The sequence below is a fragment of the Geotrypetes seraphini genome, chromosome 4 (assembly GCF_902459505.1).
Source record: "Geotrypetes seraphini chromosome 4, aGeoSer1.1, whole genome shotgun sequence".
Lineage (NCBI taxonomy): Eukaryota > Metazoa > Chordata > Amphibia > Gymnophiona > Dermophiidae > Geotrypetes > Geotrypetes seraphini.
The window spans coordinates 101,872,946-101,894,461 of record NC_047087.1 but is presented as its reverse complement, the minus strand read 5'-3'; the positions used below and the strand labels follow the sequence as shown (position 1 = coordinate 101,894,461).

General features: G+C 38.2%; 1 protein-coding gene across 2 annotated transcripts in view; it reads left to right on the top strand.

The window, feature by feature from the left end:
- The window catches only part of SPAG17 (sperm associated antigen 17), a 742,651-nt gene that overhangs the window by 168,415 nt on the left and 552,720 nt on the right, over window positions 1-21,516 (top strand). For both annotated transcript variants that reach the window (XM_033941513.1, XM_033941512.1), the window contains exon 11: window positions 17,459-17,596. In XM_033941513.1, the coding sequence (XP_033797404.1) occupies window positions 17,459-17,596 (138 nt within the window). The remainder of the gene's footprint in view (window positions 1-17,458; window positions 17,597-21,516) is intronic.

The following is a 21,516-nucleotide window of genomic DNA, read 5'->3' as shown; positions in this document are numbered from 1 at the left end:
TTCTGTTGTTTATATGAAAACCTAATAAAAATCTTTTGAACTAAAAAAAAACAAAAAAACAGGCAGGAGAAACTCCTGTCTGGTTAAATTGCTTATATCCGCAATCACTTATTTGGATAGTGCTGCTGAATATCACCACTAACCACCCCTGCACTGTCGAGTTCAGACATGGGCAACTCCGGTCCTCAAGGGCCGGAATACAATCGGGTTTTCAGGATTTCCCCAATGAATATGCATGAGATCTATTTACATGCACTGCTTTCAATGCATATTCATTGGGGAAATCCTGAAAACCCGATTGGATTCTGGCCCTCGAGGACCGAAGTTGCCCACATCTGGTCTAGTTAGTGCCAGGGCAGTTTATGGAAAGAACTTGGGTGGAGCCTGGGAGGAGCTGGTACTTAATAGGTTAGTCGCAAGGCTCACACCATCACAAACAGGATGTCCTAGATACAGTTAAGGGGAATGGTTAATCTGCTGGCTAGGTTGGTGGGCAATGAGGAGTAGGGTTATCGATTGAAGGCTATATCAAAAGATGGATTTTCAGTCTACTTTTAAACAAGGTAAGGGAAGAGGCTTGGTGGACAAACTCAGGTAATTTATTCCAGGCATAGGGGGCAGCTAGATGAAAGGAACGAAGTCTGGAATTGGCAGTAGAGGAGGCAGGTGCAGCTATGAGCAGCTAATCTAAAGAATGGAGTTCTATGGGATGTGTATAAGGAGAGAGAAGAGAGGAGAGATATTGAGGAGCAACAGAATGAATACACTTGTAGGTCAGCTATAGGAGCTAGAACTGTATACAAAGGTGGATAGGGAGCCAGAGTTAGAAGTGACAGGCCTTAGCAATTTGTTGGATGTGCGTAGAAAATGAGATGTCGGAATTGAAGATGATTCTAAGGTTGTGATGTGGTGTACTATATGTCCTGTCACCGGGGAAATAGTATACCAAGTCAACTTGGGTTTAGGTCTGCCTTTGGGTTCCACTGTGAGGCTAACTTAGACTCATCTATTAGAGGACTACATGAGGCTCATTTGCATACTTATTTACATACAGTGGAAAGTGATTGTTTTGAAGGGACAATGAACTCTAAAGAAAGGAGGACTTGGGGGAAACAAAGGGGAACCTTATCTTAGGATTTGGAAGATTCCCTATAATTAACTGCTAAGGGACAACTAGCATTTGGGCGGGGGCGGGGGGGGGCGGGTCTTCATCTTAACTAATTTGGGAGGCTTCCAATAAGATTACAGGGCTAAAACTCCCTGAAAGGCAGGGTAGGTCTGGTTCTCAGGTGACCATCAGAGGAGGAATGCTGGCTTTTTGTCTAACCCATGGAAAGCCAAAGTGGCCAGAGCTTCCAGTGTTTGGAGTGATGAGAGACCAGAGTGACTGGAGGGTTTCAAACCATCACATTTGGTGTCAGGAGTGAGATCGATGGATATCGCCTTGGTGGCCAACGGATCAGGTAACTGGTACCTGGGCTGGGGAAAGGTGACTGAGGGACAGTAATCCTTGAAAATCCACACTTGGATTTTGTTTTGTTTCTCTTTATTTCCTGCTTTTTTTTTTTTTTTTTTAAGAAGATGGTATCCAAGGCTGGTTTGAAGTTGATGGCTGAGCAGATGCAAACATGACAAGAGGCCATGGAGCGATGGTTCTCAGAGGCCCTAGAACAACTATGGCAATCACAGCAGCCTGTGATTCAACTGTTAGAAGCACAAGCAAGGGAGTTACACTGATTAGCTGAGGGGGGGTTCAACAAAAGGTGACTCACTAGAATATAGATGCGGGCTAGGGAACTGAGGCCTCTAGACCAGACTCACGAGATTGGACCAAAAGTCTAACCTTGACTAAGTTGGGGCCTGGTGACAATCCTAGACATATCTTACTACATTTGAAAGGATAGCTACCATAGCTTGGTGACCCCCTATTTAACTAGATAAGTGCAAGCTGCATATAGGGCATTGGATGTTTCTAAAGCCCTGGACTATCGTGAAGTTAAGGCCACCATTCATGATATACTGGGACTTTCTCCCGAGTGGTATAGAAAAATAAATTAGGAACTGGGAGCTCCAGAAAGGTGAACACATTAGGGATGTGTCCCAAAACTTACTCATTGATTGTAACCCCAGAGGCGTTTTCTTTCTTTATTTATCTATTGGTTATTACTGTATGTTCAAGGCACCACAGTATATTTCATGCGGTACAACACTGGAGTCCAAACGTTTTAGTCCACTTAATTACTTTGAGGACGGCCACAATGCCTTTCCTTTATCCTATTAATAGTGGAAGTTCTGAACCGTGTTGTACTGGAACAATTTTTGAATATTTTGCCACCTCCTGTTCAAGTATGGGTCTCCCAACAAGCCCACGCTTTGTTGGAAGAAGCCACGGAATTAGCAGAACATTACCTAGAGGCTGAAAGGGTGGGGAATGGGAGATCAAAGGAAATACTGGGGAAGAAACCTCTTTTTCTGACCAGATTCCAGTAAACTGGTAGAAATCTTGAGGGAGAAAAGGAGTATCCCACGGAGGCCCAAAAGGGGGTAACCCGTAGGATAGAGTGGAGGGGGAAGGAAGAGCCTCTACAAGCTAGCCCACCCCTGATCGCTACATTTGTGAGGAAGGTCATTTTAAAAGGGAATGTCCCCTGATGGACTGCTCCCTTTCTGGGATAAGCGCAGGCTCCATTAAAGCAAAATGGGGTATTAACCAGACTCTAAAAAAAGATGTGAGTAGGATCAACTAGGTTCTTCTATATAAAACGTCTACCACTGTACCATCAATGCTAATACAGTACTTTGGGAGATATTCACACTATTTTTTAGGAATTTCTTACCCTACTGTCTTTTTCCTAATGTCAAATGGACAGTGTTCAGATCAACCTCTCCATCTCCTTCATTATTCTAAAGACCTTGGAGGCTTGGGACTGACTGTAGGGGAGGAGGAGGCTAGTACACATCCTATTTAGGATGTTTTTTTATCTATATAAGCTTAGACCTGTTCTTACACCTTTCCTCGTCCATTCTGGGACATTCAGCAGCAGCTAACTAGACTATGAGCAGGCTCACACTCATTCAACATCCATTCTGGTCCTCTTAAAAAAAACCTTTTTTTAGGCAGCTATTAATCCAAGGCTTCTGCTGAAAAGTGACGTACCTTTGTTAAAAGTTTTCTTCTATTCCAAATTATATATTGCTCCCCTTTGGAGTGTTATTGTTTTCTATCTGTCTATTACTGTAGAGTATAACTAAGAACAGACACAAGAGACAAGCGTGCAAGTCTGCACCATTACTCAGTGGTCACGTGCAAGGCTCTGTAAACCGACCCTGATACAAATTCAATTTCAGTTCTATTACCGTCCTATTTCCCTCCTCCCCTTCCCATCCAAACTACTCGAACGCGCTGTTCACTGCCGTTATCTGGACTTCCTTTCCTCTCATAATATTCTTGACCCTCTTCAATAATAATAATAACTTTATTCATCTATACCGCCATAATTGAAAGACTTCTAGGCGGTTCACATTTGAAGAAGGCTGGACAATCAGCGAATTACAGGATGCCAGAAGAGAGAAGTTACATAAGAAATAGGTAGAGGACAGCAAATTACATCAAGGTAGATAGAGGGAAAAATATCATTGTGAGTGGAGAGGCTTCTGTTTAGGAGATGAACTTGTCAAACAGAACGGTTTTAATTGATTTTCGGAATACGCCGTAGGTCAGACTGGCTCTATTTATGTAGTTATTCAATCGGGCTTTCACTCTCTCCACTCTACAGAAACTGCCCTTGTTAAAGTCTCTAACGACCTGCTCCTGGCCAAATCCAATGGACTTTACTCTATCCTCATACTTCTCGATCTGTCTACTGCCTTCAACACTGTTGATCATCACCTCTTCCTCGACATGTTGTCCTTGCTGGAATTCCAGGGTCCTGTTCTCTCCTGGTTTTCTTCCTATCTCTCTCGTCGTACCTTCAGGGTATGTTACAGTGGATCCTCCTCCACTGCCATCCCACTGTCTATTGGCTCACAGGAACCAACAGGACTCCCTTCCTGGCTAAAGCTGACAACATGTAATCTTTCTCCACCAGCTGTACAAATTGAAATCTCTGCTGGTGACTACGGTGCACTGAACTTCACAGGTTTTCCAATCAAAATCTATCTCGGTTAATGACAACGCTTCTGTTCACATCCTGTGATATTGACTTTGTAGCTCACTGCAATCTCTCCAAGTTACATTTCACTTGCTTCTTTTACTTGGGAACTCCATGCTGTTTGCAGTAGCTACTAGGCACTCACTCTTCAGTGTTACAAAGTCGATTCTGTGCATTTCTTGGGTGGCACTATTATTTTTCATTCCTTCACATCAATATGTCTGGTTTCCTCCACTCTTAGTATCTATCACATGTTTTAGCTGGAATTAAAGTTTCCAGCAGTAAGTGCTGTCCATGGTTTATCTGGCTTCTATTGCTACAATGCAAATTGGCTCGTATTGAGTCTATGATTCTTTGCCACTAGGCTATTGAACTCTCTGTTCTACCACCAGCCTTTCTATCCTTTCTTGCAAAATTTCTCTTACTCTCATGTTATCTGTGCAATAATACTTTCCTTCTGGTTGCACGGTTACTCTATTTCTCTCTATTGCTTTGTAGCCACCTTCTTTTTGTAGCTCTGCCTACCTCTCTTGCTTCTTAATAAAGACCTATGAAGCAACTCTCACAAAGGCACATTGCCTCTGTCCATTTTATTTGGCTGCCTTCAACTCTATGGTGTTCCATCACCTTCAGCTAGTTTGTTTTTTCTATTCTCATTTCAAAAACAAACAAAAATAACCCAACATTGGGAACAGAATAAAAACTGTCCTTTGATCATCCTACTGTCTACTTCCATTAGTACACATATTTTTTTCTTCCTGTAGGTCTCCACTATTTGTAACCACATTATGTTAACTCTTGGTTCCCCTTTCCTTCCTTTCATAAGGGATCCAGAACTTGAGACCATTGAGAAGCTACAGTAAATTGAGCTGTTCTGACATGATATCTGGCGAAGGGTGTATCAAGAGCTGTGGAGGCCATGTGACGCATGAGTCGCATCACCTGTCTCGCTGATATGGATTGCAGAGTAGAACCTTGAGTACAAGGATGAAGCAAAGTGTCTCTGCTCTCATATATTCACTTACTTGATTCTCAAGTTTCTGAGCTCACTGCTCACCTTTCAATTGAAGATGAGACCGGTTTCTACAATAACTTTGCATATACGTTTCTTTATTTTCCTTCCATATGGGGATATCCCACTTTTCCATTCCCCGTTCACCTTGGCTTTACTACACTTCTTGTTGGTTTCTCTTTTATTCCAGCATATTTTTTAGGAAGTGCTACTTCTTGCCATCCTTGCATTGGCTCTGATCTTTTTCAAGACATACCAGAGCTCTCTCACAGCCTTCACTGGGACAATTTTTAACATGTGGCTTTGCTCCCAGTCTGCCCCAAGACTGAACTCCTTATCTTACTTCCTAAATCTGCCTCTCCTCATCTCCCGTTCTCTTTCTTGGTAGATAACACTTTCATCCACCCTGTCTGATCAGCTCAAAACTCTTTTTTCTTCTCTTCACATATCCAACAGACCACCAGAACTTGTCATTTATTTCTCTACAACATTGCTAAAATTCGACCTCTCCTTTCTGAGCACACTATTCAGAATTCTGCTGTATGCCAGTATCATTATGATCATGTTGCCCCCTCCTCATATCACTTCACTGGCTCCCTGTCCATCTCTGCATTAAGTTCAAACTCCTTTTACTGACCCACAAGTATATTCATTCTGCAGCTCCTCAGTATCTCTCTTCCCTTGTCTCTCCCTATACTCTGCCCTGGAAGCTCTGTTTGTCAGGTGAGTCTCTTGTCGATGCATTTATGTCCTACCCTGACACCTTGTAAAGCACCCATATCTGTTGTCATTTCCTCTTTACTCCCCTACCTCTTGTCCCTTATTTGTGCCCCCACCTTAATAGCATACTGTATATAAGTCATATATAAGTTACCTTTATCTTATGTCTGTCTTAATTAGATTGTAAACTATTCGAGCAGGGAATGTGACTTGCACGTTTGTTTTACAGCACTGTGTGCATCTGGTAGCACTTTATAAATAAAAAATAGTAGTAGAGTTTGTGAATCTCCTGTGGAAAGCAGGCAGCATATTCTAATATATGGGTGACGTCACTGACGGAGCCCCGTCACAGACCACTTAAAAAACCGCATCGCCACTTTAAGTCTTTAGAAGTTTGCAATGGCCACGACTTTGGTCTTGGAGGTTAAGATGTACAGTATCAGCATCTATGAGACAAACATGGTTTTTTCTTTTGCATAGAGCTTTTTGGACCCCTGTTAATTTACAAAAACCAGATAGCTCTAGGTCTAATAGATGTTGGCACTGTCATCTTTTTTTTTTTTAAGAATCTTTATTCGTTTTCAAATTGAACAACAAGTGCACAAAAATACATTATACAAGTAATTCCAAAATAGCACTATAATATCTAACACATAAAAATCTAGTAATGTAATAACCCCCACCCAACCACCCACCCTTCATTACATTTTTAACCAAAATAGAATATATACGTGTTCTATAACATATTATAACATATTTTATTAAACATGGTTTTTTCTTTTGCATAGAGCTTTTTGGACCCCTGTTCGTTTACAAAAACTAGATAGTTCTAAGTCTAATAGATGTTGGCACTGTCATCTTGAAGCTTGGACATTAGATCATCTTTTAATAATAATGTAATGTAATGTAATGTAATTTATTTCTTATATACCGCTAATAATAACTTTATTCTTATATACCGCCAACAATCTTTTTTTTTTTTCTAAGTTTTTTTAATTGATTTTTTCACATATCAACAAGTGTTATAAATTTTCCATACATTTATCTTAACAATACACTTGATATCTCTATAATGTATTTTATATAAACCATATTTTATATTATTTTTCTTATGAATTTATATAACATATATATTGTAATGATTTTATCAATTATTATTTAATTATGAACCCTTTTCTCTCCCTTTATCACATTAATTTCTCATAGGACTATCATTTATTCATTATGATATATTTTTTATAATGTATAATAAAGAGAATAAATTCCTTACCCCTTCCCTCCCTCCCTTCTTTAACCATTATCTTATTATGGGAAAAAAAAAAATTAAAATCATTCATTGCAAAAATCTGTTAATGGTCCCCAAATCTTCTTGAACTTATCCATATATCCTTTTTGTGTTGCAAATGTACGCTCCATCTTATATATATGGCAAACTGAGTTCCACCAAAAATTATAGTTCAATCTGTAATAATTTTTCCAATTATGTGTAATTTGCTGTCCTGCTACTCCGGTCAATATAAATAATAGTTTATTGTTATTTGATGAAATTTGACTTCGAGCTCTCATTGCAGTACCAAACATAATCGTATCATATGTCAAGGCTACCGGATTTTCTAACATCCTATTAATTTGAGGCCAAATTGATTTCCAAAATATTAATATGAATGGACAATAGAATAAAAGATGATCTAATGTCCCTGGTTCAAGATGACAATGCCAGCATCTATTAGACTTAGAGCTATCTATTCTATGTAAACGTGTGGGGGTCCATAAAGCTCTATGTAAAATAAAAAACCAAGTTTGTCTCATAGAAGCTGACAATGTGCATTTTAACCTCCAAGACCAAAGTCGTGGCCATTGAGATGCATTAATCTGATGCTTAATCTCAATGCTCCAAATATCTCTAAGACCATTTTTTTTCTTTTTATTTACGAATTCAGATATTAATTTATACCACATTGCGGCCTGGTGACCCATGGAGTCTATCTGAAAACATAAGAATTCCATACTATGATACTTATTAAGATTTTTCCATTCAGGGAACCCTACCTGAATGGCCTGCTTCAATTGCATCCATCTGAAATATTGTGATTTATTCAAACCGAATTTATTTTGCAATTGTGAAAACTCAAGCAGTTTACCTTTATTCATTACATCCTCTAAAATACGAATTCCAGCAATCATCCAATGTTTCCAGATAATTTTAAAACCGCCAACTTTGATCTTTGGATTGAGCCATATTGTTTGAGTCATTGATTTAGTTATTGGAATAGGAGTTAGATTACTTATATATCTTATAGTTTTCCAAGTATCAACAAATATTTTGTGATCCTTATATAACCTTGGCATTTGAATACTGATTACATGACTCAGACGTAAAGGAAACATTAATCTCCATTCTAACCAGAACCAATCTGGTATATGTTCAATGGGCTCTGGGAGGATCCAATACATACCCTGACGCATAATATAGGCTTGATGGTACCTATAAAAATTTGGAAAATTTACCCCTCCCTCCGCAATTGGTCTTTGTAAAGATACTAGAGCAATTCTGGGGTTTTTTCCAAGCCAAATAAATTTTGTTAACATCTTATCCAATTTTTTGTAAAAAGACCCCTGAAAAAAAATTGGTATCATACCCATTTGGTAACAAACTACTGGTAATATCATCATTTTTACAGTTTGCACTCTCCCCCACCAAGATATGCATAAAGGATTCCATTGTTCACACATTTCTGACACTTTTTGTAATAAATTTTTTTCATTAATTTTCATAGTCTCATCCACAGTTTTTGTAATCCAAATTCCTAAGTATTTTAATCCTTCTTCTTTCCAAATAAAAGAAAATGAGTTAAATAAACTTTTTGTACAATGTACATTGAGTGGAAGCACTTCTGATTTATTCCAGTTTATTTTATAACCTGAAAATTTTCCAAATTTTTCAATTAATTCAAGCAAATTTGGAATAGTTGTTTCCGGATTTCTCAAATAAAGTAAAATATCATCCGCATATGCTGATAATTTATATTCTCTATCTGAATGCGGAATATCCTGTATCTCCCTTACCTGTTCTATAGCTAATAATAAGGGTTCTAAAACGATATCAAAAAGCAAAGGAGATAGTGGGCATCCTTGTCTAACCCCCCTTTGTAGAATAAATCTTTCTGAAAAATTGTTATTGATATATAATCTAGCAGCAGGGGAGCTATACAATGCTTTTATTGTTTGTATAAATCCGGATCCTATTCCAAACCATTCCATTGCCTGAAACATGAAGATCCATTCCACTCTATCAAAAGCTTTTTCAGCATCTAATGAAATAGAGAATGCTGGGTCATTAATGGATTTTGTCAAATATAACATGTGATGTGCCAGTCTAGTATTATGAGATGAGTGTCTTTGAGCAACGAAACCTGTCTGATGCATATCTATAATGAAAGGGAGAGCTTTAGCCAATCTTAATGCTAATGCCTTAGTTAAAATTTTTCCATCCACATTTATTAAAGAAATTGGTCTATAATTTGAAACCAAAGTGGGATCTTTATTTGGCTTAGGTAAAACTATAGTTATTGATTCAGCCATAGTACCTGTAATACAACCTTTATTTAGTTGTGTCTGATATAGTTTTAATAAATAGGGCATTATAATGTTTTGAAATGATTTATAAAACTCCACTGTATAACCATCTCCACCTGGAGCGGATCCAACCCTAAGGGATTTCAAAGCTGTATCTAATTCTTTTAAGGATATTGGTTCTTCTAAATTTCGTTTTATATGTTCAGGAATTTTTGGTCCTTTTATTAACTTTAAAAAATCTAAACCATCCTTTTCCTTTTTCGAATAAGGCTCAGAAGAATACAAATCTTTATAATATTTTAAAAATTGTTTTATAATGGGATCAATTTGAGATAAAATTTCACCATTCTCATTTTGAATAGCAATTATTTTTGTTTTTCTTTTTTTCGCTTTAAGATAATTTGCTAGCATTCTTCCTGCCTTATTCGAATTTCCATAATACAAAGCTTGCTGTACAAATAAATCTTTTCTAATAATTTTTGAAGAAATTTCATTATATTTACCTTTAGCTTTTAAAAGTTCTTGTTGTGTCAAATAATTCCATTTTTCAATTAATTTTGATTCTAGAGACTTCACCACTTTTTCCAATTCTGTAAATTGTTTTTTTTCTTTTTTTATTTGCAATGCTGAATAAGAAATAATTTGTCCTCTAATATATGTTTTAAAAGCATCCCACAAAGTCTCTATTGAAATTTCTTCTGTATCATTAATTTGAAAATAATCTTTTATTTTTTCTAAAAGATTTTCACAAAAATCAGCATCTGTGAGCAATGTATTATTTAATCTCCATATAGGTCTATTTCCATTCTGATCTATTATTTTAATTTCAATCCACACTCCGGCATGATCAGATAGTATAATTGGATCAATGACAGCCTGTGTGACTTGATGTACTAATTGATTAGAAACAAAAATGTAATCTATTCTAGAAAAAGAATTATGAACCTGTGAGCAAAACGAAAATTCCCGACCATCAAAATGAAGAATACGCCAAATATCTTTTAAATCACAAGATTGTACCAAATTATCAAGGCCTAGTGATTTTATAAATCTTCTCGGACTTTTATCCATCAGTGGATCCATAACAGCATTGAAATCCCCTGCTACTACTAGATTTGAAGTAGCAAGTGGAAGAATTAATTGTTGCAGAGTTTTAAAAAATTCATTCTGGTTCGAATTAGGGGCATATATATTGAAGAGCGTCATGGTGGTATTTCCCATGTCCATTTCCACATATATCCATCTTCCAAGAGGATCAGCTGCCTTAAATTTAAATGAAGCAGAACATTTTTTATTTATTAATATAGCAACACCAGCTTTTTTTTTATTGCTGAAGAAAAGTAACATTGTTTGACCCAATCATCTTTTAGCTTTATAGATTCGTTATTTGAAAGATGGGTCTCTTGTATGCAGCATATATCAGCGTTCTGTCTTTTTAAAAATGATAATGCTTTTTTTCTTTTAATCGGATGATTGAGACCATTAACGTTTAAAGATATTATCTTAAGATCCATTATACATTAATATAATTTGTAATGTAACATCCCAATCTTCAATATTTTTTTTAATCTTTTTTTTCCCACATATAAGATAAAATAAAGAATTACCTATTGTACACAGACCCTTGAAATTTAATACCCCCCTATTTCCTCCCTCCCCACCCCATACATATACGAATACTTGGAAATGCAAAATTAGATCAGGTTTAACATCACTCCTTACAAGCTATAAAATATTTTAATATCACAAGCTCCATATACTACTATTAAAATTCAACAATTTATATATCTTTGTTTTCTTATTTATATGAATACTTTTATTTATTTATCTAAATTTTGTTGTGTTCAGCTAAATTAAATATATATAAGATATTTTGAATTTATAAAAAGGATAAGATTATTAGAATACTTTAAGCAAACATTTTATCTTTTATAACTTCAATCATTCATCTCATTCATTATAATTTCTATTCTATGAGATACATTCATCTAAAATTAAAAGGTAAAAATTGTGAAAAAAAAATAAATTAAAATCTATCATAACCCATTCTCTTACTCATTCTTATTCCTATTTTAATAGGTCAATTGAAAACTTTAATGATTCTTATCCATAAACCTTTTTCTCTGTATCCGGTAAAGAACTGTATCTTATAGAGAATGGATTCAGCTTGTATCTGAATCATAAAACATATTCTTACTATGAAGTTATTATTATTTTCTTTGTAAATACTGTTTATTTCATTCTATATTTTATATTAAATATATTTTCATTCCGTATAGTTCCGTTGGTATGAATGCCTTTTTTTTTTCCTTCAAGTTTCCTCTTCTTCCTCCGTAGACGTGATGACGTGAAAACAACCTTTTTTTTTTTTTTTTTTCATTTCCGGTGTAGTTCATTGGTTGAATAGAGATTTCCTGTAGATGCATGCTTCTTCGTGTTTTTGTTCGGCAGTGTCATAGCAACCATCATACCTCGGGTATTTCTGTGTCTCTGAGGGACTATATGGCAGGGAGACATTCACCTCGCAATCCTCTCAGTCTATTTGAAATCCGACTCAATCCTCCAACTCCCTGAGTTGTGCAGCAACACATAGCATGAAGTCAACATTCCGCCCCTCCCCCATGTCAGCCACTCATTCATGCTCTCACCGAGCCAGGTTCCGTGCTCGTGTCATCGATCTTTCTCTTTTTTTAAAAGTAAGTTGGAAGATTCTATATATTCAAATCAGTTAATTCAAACTGTTTTTTTTTTCAAAGTCTATTTTTAGTAACAATTTAAAATAATATGAAATATAAACACATTCATTTGAAAAAAAAAAAAAAAATATCAATCTTGATAAACTTACTCAGCGTTTTATTTAAGAAGTCATTGGTTGTTCACATTGTTCTATATATTCTGCTAATTTCTTGTAATCTGTGAAGTTTTGTGTTTTATTTCCCAAAGTTACTTTCATAATCGCTGGATATAGAAGTCCATATCTTGATCCTAGTGCTCTTAATTGAGGTCTTAAATCCAGTAGTTGTTTTCTTTTTAAGTCAGTTTCTCTGGCAAAATCCGGTACAATGTGTATACGTGCATCTTGACATCGTAAATTTTTATTTTCTTTAGCCAGTTGACATATTTCAGCAACATGTTGGTATCTTAATAGTTTAAATATTAAAGTTCTTGGACCTTTTTGTAATGTTGTTTTTTGTCCTGGTATTATGTGTGCTCTTTCAATTTCGAGAGGCACTTTGGATTTAAGAGGCAGGATTTTTGGAAGAAATTGTTCCAGGAAAGTGATGGGATCATTTTTTTCCACTCCTTCAGGCATCCCTATAATTCTTAAATTATTTCTTTTTTCCCTATTCAAACAATCTTCCAAGTCTCTCTTCATTATTTCCATTTCTTTCCAAGCTTTTTTATTTTGCATGACTTCAGTATGTACCTCTTCCGATTTTTCTTCTAAGTGAGTTATTTTGTTATCTATTAGGTCCACTCTTTTTGTAAGCATGGCTACGTCGTCAATTGCCTTTTGAAGTTGTTTTTTGATATCTAAAACGATATCTTTGATCTGTCTTATTTCCATCATCATGTCTGTTTCTCCTTCTGAAGGCAGCGGAACCTTTGAAGGTGTCCCTGGTTCAGGCTTTGATCTTTTATTACTGCTTGTTCCTGATCCTCCGGCTCCTGTATCGTTTTTATTTTGTTTGCCCGATGCCATTTTCTTCTTATCCACTGTTTTTTCAATGAATAAATCGATTTTGAAGCTTTAAATTTGAAATATTAGCTTGTCTGACATGGAGCACAGCTATTAACCGACCATTTGCCTGCGTGTCCAAGTTCTAGAATCTATATACCGCCAACAATCTTGCGACTTCTAGGCGGTTTACAATAAAGAGAAACTGTGCAGGCAGCGACTTACAGAGTATAGCAGTGTACATCTGATAGTAACAGCATTAGTAATAGTAACAAGGTATATACTGCAGGACCGTGAAGTTCCATGCGGTTTGCAATGAATTAGAAAAATTCCATAAATTGATTGGAGCATTCATAGTTAGTGATTAGAGGTTGACAGTTTACAAGATCAGATTTGGGGGGATTACGAAGGGGGCTATTGTCCTGATTCGTTACCTAGGTATTTCGAGAACAGGTATGTTTTTAGATGTTTCCTAAATTCTCCATAGTTGTTTGTGTGTGTAATTAGTTTATCTAAGTCTTTGCCCCATAAGGCTGCTTGATACGATTATTATTATTATTATTATTTTGGAAATCAATTTGGCCTCAAATAAATAGGATGTTAGAAAATCCAGTAGCCTTGACATATGATAATATTTTATTTGGCACGGCAATGAGAGCAAGGAGTCAAATTTTGTCAAATAACAAACTTTTATTTATTTTGACTGGAGTAGCAATTCAACAAATAACATACAATTGGAAAAATTATGACAGATTAAATTATAACTTTTGGTGGAATTCTGTATGCCATACATATAAAATGGAACGTACAATAGCAACACAAAAAGGATATTTTGGTAAATTTAAAAAAATATGGAGACCATTAACAGACTTTTGTAATGAATGATAACATTTTCCCAAGGTAAGATATTTGATAGAAGGGAAAAGGGTGGGTATTATTATTATTTATCTCATAATGCATATGAATATGTCAATAGTCTCACTGTATTTGTATGAAATTCTGTTACGGGAGGGGATGGGATGGGAGGGTTTCTGTTTAATAATAATTGTTTAGATATCAGGTGTAATACATAATATTCAAGATATTATAGAATATAAATATGTAATGAAATGCTATATTTAATGTGTTATATGAGAGTTAATCAAGTGTGTATTTATAGGTTCATATGATTTTATCTAATACACTTGTAATATGCAAAAATGAATAAAGAATTAAAAAAAAAAAAAGAAAGTTTGCAATAGCCCACACCACACATGCGCAAGTGCCTTCCCGCCCAACGTAGGCGCTGCGGTCCCTCAGTTTCTTAGTTTCCCCAGAGCTAAGACGACGTGAAACTTTTTCCCTTGCCTTCCCACTCTCACGCTCTGTGACTTTTAGTCACTTGATTTTTCTTTTATCTTGTTTTTATTTAAAATCTCATTTCTACAGTTTTCCAACTTAGAAAATATATGGTTCTGACTACTTATGACATGTTTTGAGCTCACCTCGCAGGCCACAGCCATATCGGTGGCTATGAGGTAACTGATGTAGCTGCGTGTCTCCAAACTGGATGTAAACCACCAGGATCGATTAGCCAATGCTCCGTGTCTAGAAGATTAACTTTTTGGACTATCAATAGACACTACCACCCAGAAGCTCTCGGCTCATGAGACCCGGTGGGACACTTTAGTCAAACCAAAGAAGAAGCCTCAAGCTCCTCGTCCTTTTAAACCTGCATCCCCTTCCATCTGTCCCTCTGGTTCCTCTCTACCACCATATCCACCATTTCTCCCTCTCATCCTTCTATTCCCCATGCATCTCTGCCTCACTCCTCTCTCTCTCTCTGCCCAATTTTCCTTTCCTCATGTGCACTATCTCTCACTCACACACTCATGCCCAACAATTCTCCCTTTCTATTCCCTCCTTCCTATTTCCCAAGTTAGTGCCCCCCTTCCTTCCTTCCTTCTGTGTCGGGTACATGCTCTCCTCCCCTTCCCTGCCTTCCAACCTTTGTTCAAAAATTAAGTTGTATGCCGGGGATCCCTGCCTACCCTTCTGATCCCGCTGAAGCCACTGCCAGAGTCCCCCCCTCCGAAGCCAATCCAGTTACTTGTTGGAGCCACACTTGCTCCCTCCTTTCCCAGCAAACTCCTTGCAGGGACGGCGCGAGCAGTGATTCACACATTGCACATGGCTGTCCTGCAAGCCTTCCATCTGATGTCAGTTGCTTACATGCAGCATGTGAATCGCATCCCTGCATGGAGTTTGCTGGGGATGGAGGGAGCAAGTTCAACTCCATCAAGTAACTGGGTCAGCTTCGGGGGTGGGGAGTGCGAGCAGGCAGGGAGGGACCCCGGCAGTGGCTTCAGTTGGGGGGGGGGGGCAGGCAGGGATCCCCGGTGACAGCAGCTTCTACTAATGGGCAGGAAATATCCTCTGCAGTGGCCAAGCAACCCATGTACCCCTAAGAGTACGCGTATCACATGTTAAGAAACACTTTTCTAAATGAGTATCCTGTGCCTTTTGCAGGTGCATTTTTTATACATATCCTTATCAGAAGTGTCCACAAGTACATTTTTGATGTTTGATGTTATCTGGATATTCATTTCAAGCAGTCTATGGATGAATAAGCAAAATGTCCTTGCCTAAGGCTACTGCATGCCTCCAGATAGAGCCAGAATATCACTGGATAGACTATGTCAGGGTCAAGGCCAAGAGACCTACATAGTTGCAAGGAAAAGCCTTTCAGCACAGGGCTCATTGCAATCTGATGATATCACAATCCAGTATAGCAGACTGAAAATAAGCTAAGGTGTGTAATACATGAATGTATTATGGCAGGAAGGAGGGTTATGTTCTATATCCATGTAAGGGGGCACTAAGCCCATTTTTTGGGTGCACCTTAGTAAAAGGTCCCATCTGTTAATAGAGCAAGTGAAGAGCTTAAAAATCTTTAGAAAGCACAACGAACCTGGCTTTAAAAAGCAACTTCAAGCTATCTAATAAAATTCTTGCGTGTTTTCATTTTCAGAATTGGTGCAAAAACCACAAATAAAATGTGAATGTATACTTTGAATTAAATCAGGCAGTTTGAAAATTGCCTTCATAGAGACACAAGTTTATTTTTGTGTATTGTAAACAGCAGAACATTCTGTGATAAGTTCTCCAGACAGTATGATATTGCAACAAGCAGTTCTCTTAGCGTCATCAAATTGCTGTTGAAATTCAGCAAGAGAACACTATAATATCTTGCCCTGTAATTAAAATACAGATACAGTGGTACCTCGGTTTACGAGTGCATCGGTTTGCGAGTGTTTTGCAAGACGAGCAAAACATTTGCAAAATCGGTGCCTCAGAAACCGAGCATGGCTCGATTTACGAGCGCCCCCCCCCCCCCCCACAATCCGGCACCCTTCCCCCCGCGATCCGGCACCCTCCCTCCGCGATCCGGTACCCCCCAACGCGATTCGGCACCCCCCCACCATGATCCGGCACCCCCCTGACGTGATTGGGCACCCCTACCATGATCCGACACCCCCCTGCCACGATTGGGCACCCCCCGCCGCTTCTTACCCTCATCTGGGCACCCCGAAGATCGGCCTCCTCGTCTGCTGGGCCTTGAGCATCTGCGCATGCTCAAGTCCTGCGAGTTCACATTCAGACGAGGAGGCCGATCTTCGGGGAGCCCAGATGAGGGTAAAAAGTGTCAGGGGGGTGCCCAAACGTGTCAGGGGGGGTGTCGGATCGTGGCGGGGGGGTGCCCAATCGTGCCGGGGGGGTGTCTGATCGTGGCAGGAGTATGCCCAATCACGTCGGGGGGGTGTGCCGGATCGAGGCAGGGGGATGCCTGATCGCGTCGGGGGGTGTGCCGGATCGCAGGGGGGGTGCCAGATCGCAGGGGGGGCCTTCGAGGGGAGCAATGCCGGTTCTGGGGGGGGGGGGACGCATCAAAGCGAGTTTCCATTATTTCCTATGGGGAAACTCGCTTTGATAAACGAGCATTTTGGATTACGAGCATGCTCCTGGAACGGATTATGCTCGTAATCCAAGGTACCACTGTATTTCAACAAATGCAATATATAAAGGAGACAGAATTCAATCCAGAAAGTTATAAAATCTAGATTATTTAAGGTAATGATGCATCCTAATAGAATAAGTCCAACACATTTATCTTGCCTGCTTTGTGTATCCCAAACTGAACAACGTGAACAAATAAAACAGTATTGTGGGAAAATTTGCTTGTGGTATACCATTTGCTTTTTCAGTTCTGATGCTTCTTATTCTGACCATAGGAGCTGTCTCTTGAATTAAAAAGAAATCTTTCCACTGTTTGTTTTGCAGGTTGTTGCAACTGAAGAAAGCCTTACACCACCTGGTTTGGTGGCTTCTGAACCTCGGTCAGATGGACTGGAACATGAAGTTGCAAATCACATGATCTCTCTTCTTTCATCTCTCTGTATCTCTGAGAAAGAAAGGAAGGTATATAAAAATAATACTTTGAAACAGTTTTTCTTTCAGACAAAATTTCTGCAATTAACATAGTAACATAGTAGATGACAGTAGATAAAGACCCGAATGGTCCATCCAGTCTGCCCAACCTGATTCAATTTAAATTTTTTAATTTTTTTTCTTAGCTATTTCTGGGCAAGAATCCAAAGCACTACCCGGTACTGTGCTTGGGTTCCAACTGCCGAAATCTCCGGTAAAACCTACTTCAGCCCATCTACACCCTCCCAGCAGCTCAGTATCTGTTGAAGATGTTTAAGAGACAGTGAAATGATAATTGACATTAATTATACTATTTTAAAGTACTTGGGCATAAGAACTTGCATTTATCTATTTCAGTTGAAATTAAATTTAGAATAATTGGAAAGTCTGAAGTATATCGTGCCATATGCATTGGAACTACCCAGTTTGAATAAAATCAGTAATCAGTATAGTCTGGAGTTTTTATGCTTTCAGGTGGACTTCTCGGGTCACCAGGCCGCACAGTGGTATAAATTGATAAACGGATTTATAAATAAAAAACCAAAAAAATGGACTTAGGGACATTTGGAGCATTGAGATAAAGCATCAAATTACTGTGTCTCAATGGCCACAAATTTGGTCTTGGAGGATGAGATCTACAGTGTCCGCATCTATGAGACAAACTTGTTTTTTTCTTTTACATAGAGCATTTTGGACCCCCAGTTAGATTACAGAAGTTGGATAGCTCTAAGTCTAATAGATGCTGGCATTGTAATCTGGAAGCAGGGACTTTAGATCATTTAATATTCTATTGTCCCTGTATCATGGCATTTTGGAAATCAATTTGGTCCCAAATTAATTGTTTATTAGAAAACCATGTAGCATTATCATATGATACAATAATGTTCGGTATGTCAATGAGAACAAAAAGTCAAATTTCATCAAACAATAATAAACTTTTATTGATCATGACAGGAGTCGTCATACAACATAATACCAGTAATTGGAAAAATTACAGTAGACTTAACTATACCTTCTGGTGGAATTCGTTATGCTACATTTATAAAATGGAAAGAGTAATTGCCATACAAAGAGGGAATTATAACAATTTTAAAAAGATTTGGGGGCCATTGACAAATTATTGCAATGATTAGACACCATTATCCAATGAAAGTATTCTCGTGCATAGGGAGGAGGGTATTAAGTTATATTAAATATTTGATCAATAGATAAGAATACAATATTTATATGATAGCTTTGATTAAAATATTTGTGGGAAGGGTGGGTAGGGAGGGTATAAATTTATGTTTTTAAGATGATGTTAGAAGAAATACAAGTGATGTTTATAAGGTTAAATGATGTAATATTGTGTTCTTGATGTAATATGGAAAAATGAATAAAGAATTTGAAAAAAAAAAAGGAACTACCTAGTTTGAGAATAGTAACCTGGCGATGCCTAATCCACATTAACAAGCGTCTGATCCTGCAGAGTGAATGGTCAGAAGTAGAGCTATCTTGAGCAGGACCAGAACACAGACTACATTTGGAGCAAAGAATAGAGAATGCTTTACTTACTCCAGTATCATCTTGCACAGTTGCTTATTTAAGCATCATTAATAACCATGCAGAAATGTTCGTTCTGCTCTCCCCATTTTATTTGGTGTATTTTCATCCCTTTTTTGTGCTTGGAGCGTTTTTCAGCTCAGCCTGCTTTGAGAATACACAGACTTCGGTCTGTACTATAGCTGACAGGCCAATCCCGCTGGGTACCTGTTAGCCAGCCTGCATTGTTTTCTCTGGAGCTCAGGGCCATCCCTGAAGTGATCTCACCCACTGTTAATCAGGCTGTTGGGCACCCTTAGGAGACTTGGTGGTGTCTTGCAGGGTGTCATCTGTGTCTTTTTGCTTCTACCCGTCCCAATGTGCATCCGTTGGTTTGCAGGGATTGATGTATAGTCAGGCATAGAGTCTTACTGGCAGCCTGAAGATCAGCTTTGCAGAAGCATTCTCAGCATTGAGGCAGTGATTTTCTCATCCAGCTACTGTGCGAGAGCTGAGGTAGGCTACAGTACAGATCTTCAGACAAGGGTACAGGCTGTCAGCCTATGAGGTGAATCAGGGGAGGTTGGAAAAGTGGGATTTTGAGTGTTCCCCTGTGGTCCTCCTCCTGAAATATCCTAAAATCGCCATTTTTTTAGTTTAGGAAGTGTGAAAAATATCACAATTTTTGCATAATTTTTTTTTGGGTGGCTATCTTGGATTTATAGTAATCTTTTTTTCTAAAGCTCCCTGTATCTCCAAAACTGCAAATTATGCCTAGAAACTTGTTGGACTGGAGTCCTTGGGCTCTCCTCATGTGGGTTCTTGCCAGGATTGCACAAATTTAGCACTTTTAGAGCGTCCTTGTGCCACATGGTGCAGCCAGAGGTGGCTTACTCTCTTATATATCCATACAAATACCTCCCCAAAATAGTTTCTTACTGTGTCCTTTTTCAGAATCATTTCTCATATTGTGAAGGGGAAAAAGCTCCCTCCAATACTGTTGATTAACCATAAACTGCTTTTGTATGTCTCTTTAAGGAGGAAAAGCCTAAGTTCCCCGTAGGCCACCAGTTAAATACTTGCAAGCAGTACTGGATAGGGAAGACACCTCATCAGCTTAAAAACCTCTTCACTGCTTATTCACAGTCCACTCATACAAATCTTGCTTCATAAATCATTATTTTTTTATGTTGTACAGTGTTCCCCTGCAAATTTGCGGTCCGCGGTTCACAGACTCAATCATTCGCGGGCTGCTCCGACCGCCTCTTCCTGTCGTAAAGTTGGGCTACACCAATCAGGAGCTGCGTGTCAGATCACCTGCCTGCGTTCATGCCACCCTTTCCTGCCACTCCAGCTGCCCTCTTCTGCCTCCCCAGCCTTTTGACAGGTGAAAAACTGCATTTGCGGTTTTTCAAAATTCACGGGAGTTCCTGGAATGGAACCCCTGCAAATTTGGGGGGAGTACTGTACATCCAGGAACTGAAATAAAGTGTGTAGCAACATGCACGTTAGAAACAATAATTTATCTTTAAAGAGTCTCTTTTCTTTCTCTCTCTCTTCTTGTCCCTCCTGTCCACCACTGACTCAGGCTAGCCACTGTTTCGCAGTAGACTGCATCAGGGCTAATGGACTCAAATCCACCTTGAAGAACAAACAGAACAATAAAAATTGCATCGTTCAAATGTTGGAGATCTCTGCTTATGCAGACGATAGATTGCTTCATTTGAGGAATCCTGAAACAACCATTCCATGTTTGCTTGAACTGATAGAAAAGTTTGGGAAATTTTCAGGATATAAAATAAACTGGAGCAAACCAGAAGTTCTTCCACTCAATGTGGACTGTACAAAAGGTTTATTTGATTCATTTCCTTTTATTTGGAAAAAACGATGAAATTGAATGAAAATTTTTTATTAAAGAGGGTAACAGAATTATGTGAGCAATGGAATCCTTTACATTTGTCTTGGTGGGGGAGAGTCCAAACTATTAAGATGATGATTTTGCCTGTAGTTTGTTACCAAATGGGTATGATACCAGTTTTTATTCAGGGGTCTTTTTATAAAAAGTTAAACAATATTCTTACAAAATTTATTTGGCTGGGTAAAATTGCTAGAATTGCCTTAGTGTCTTTACAAAAACCAATTGCAGAGGGTGGGGTAAATTTTCCTAATTTCTATAGGTATCATCAATCCTATATTATGCGCCAGGGTATGTATTTGGTCCTCCCAGAGATCATAGATAAGCTCCCAGATTGGTTGAAGTTGGAATGGCAACTTTTGTTTCCTCCCAGGCTCTCCCATGTTCTTGGTATTAAAATGCCTAGAGTGTATAAAGAGAACAGAATATTAATAGATACATGAAAAACTATAAGATATGTCAATAATTTAACACC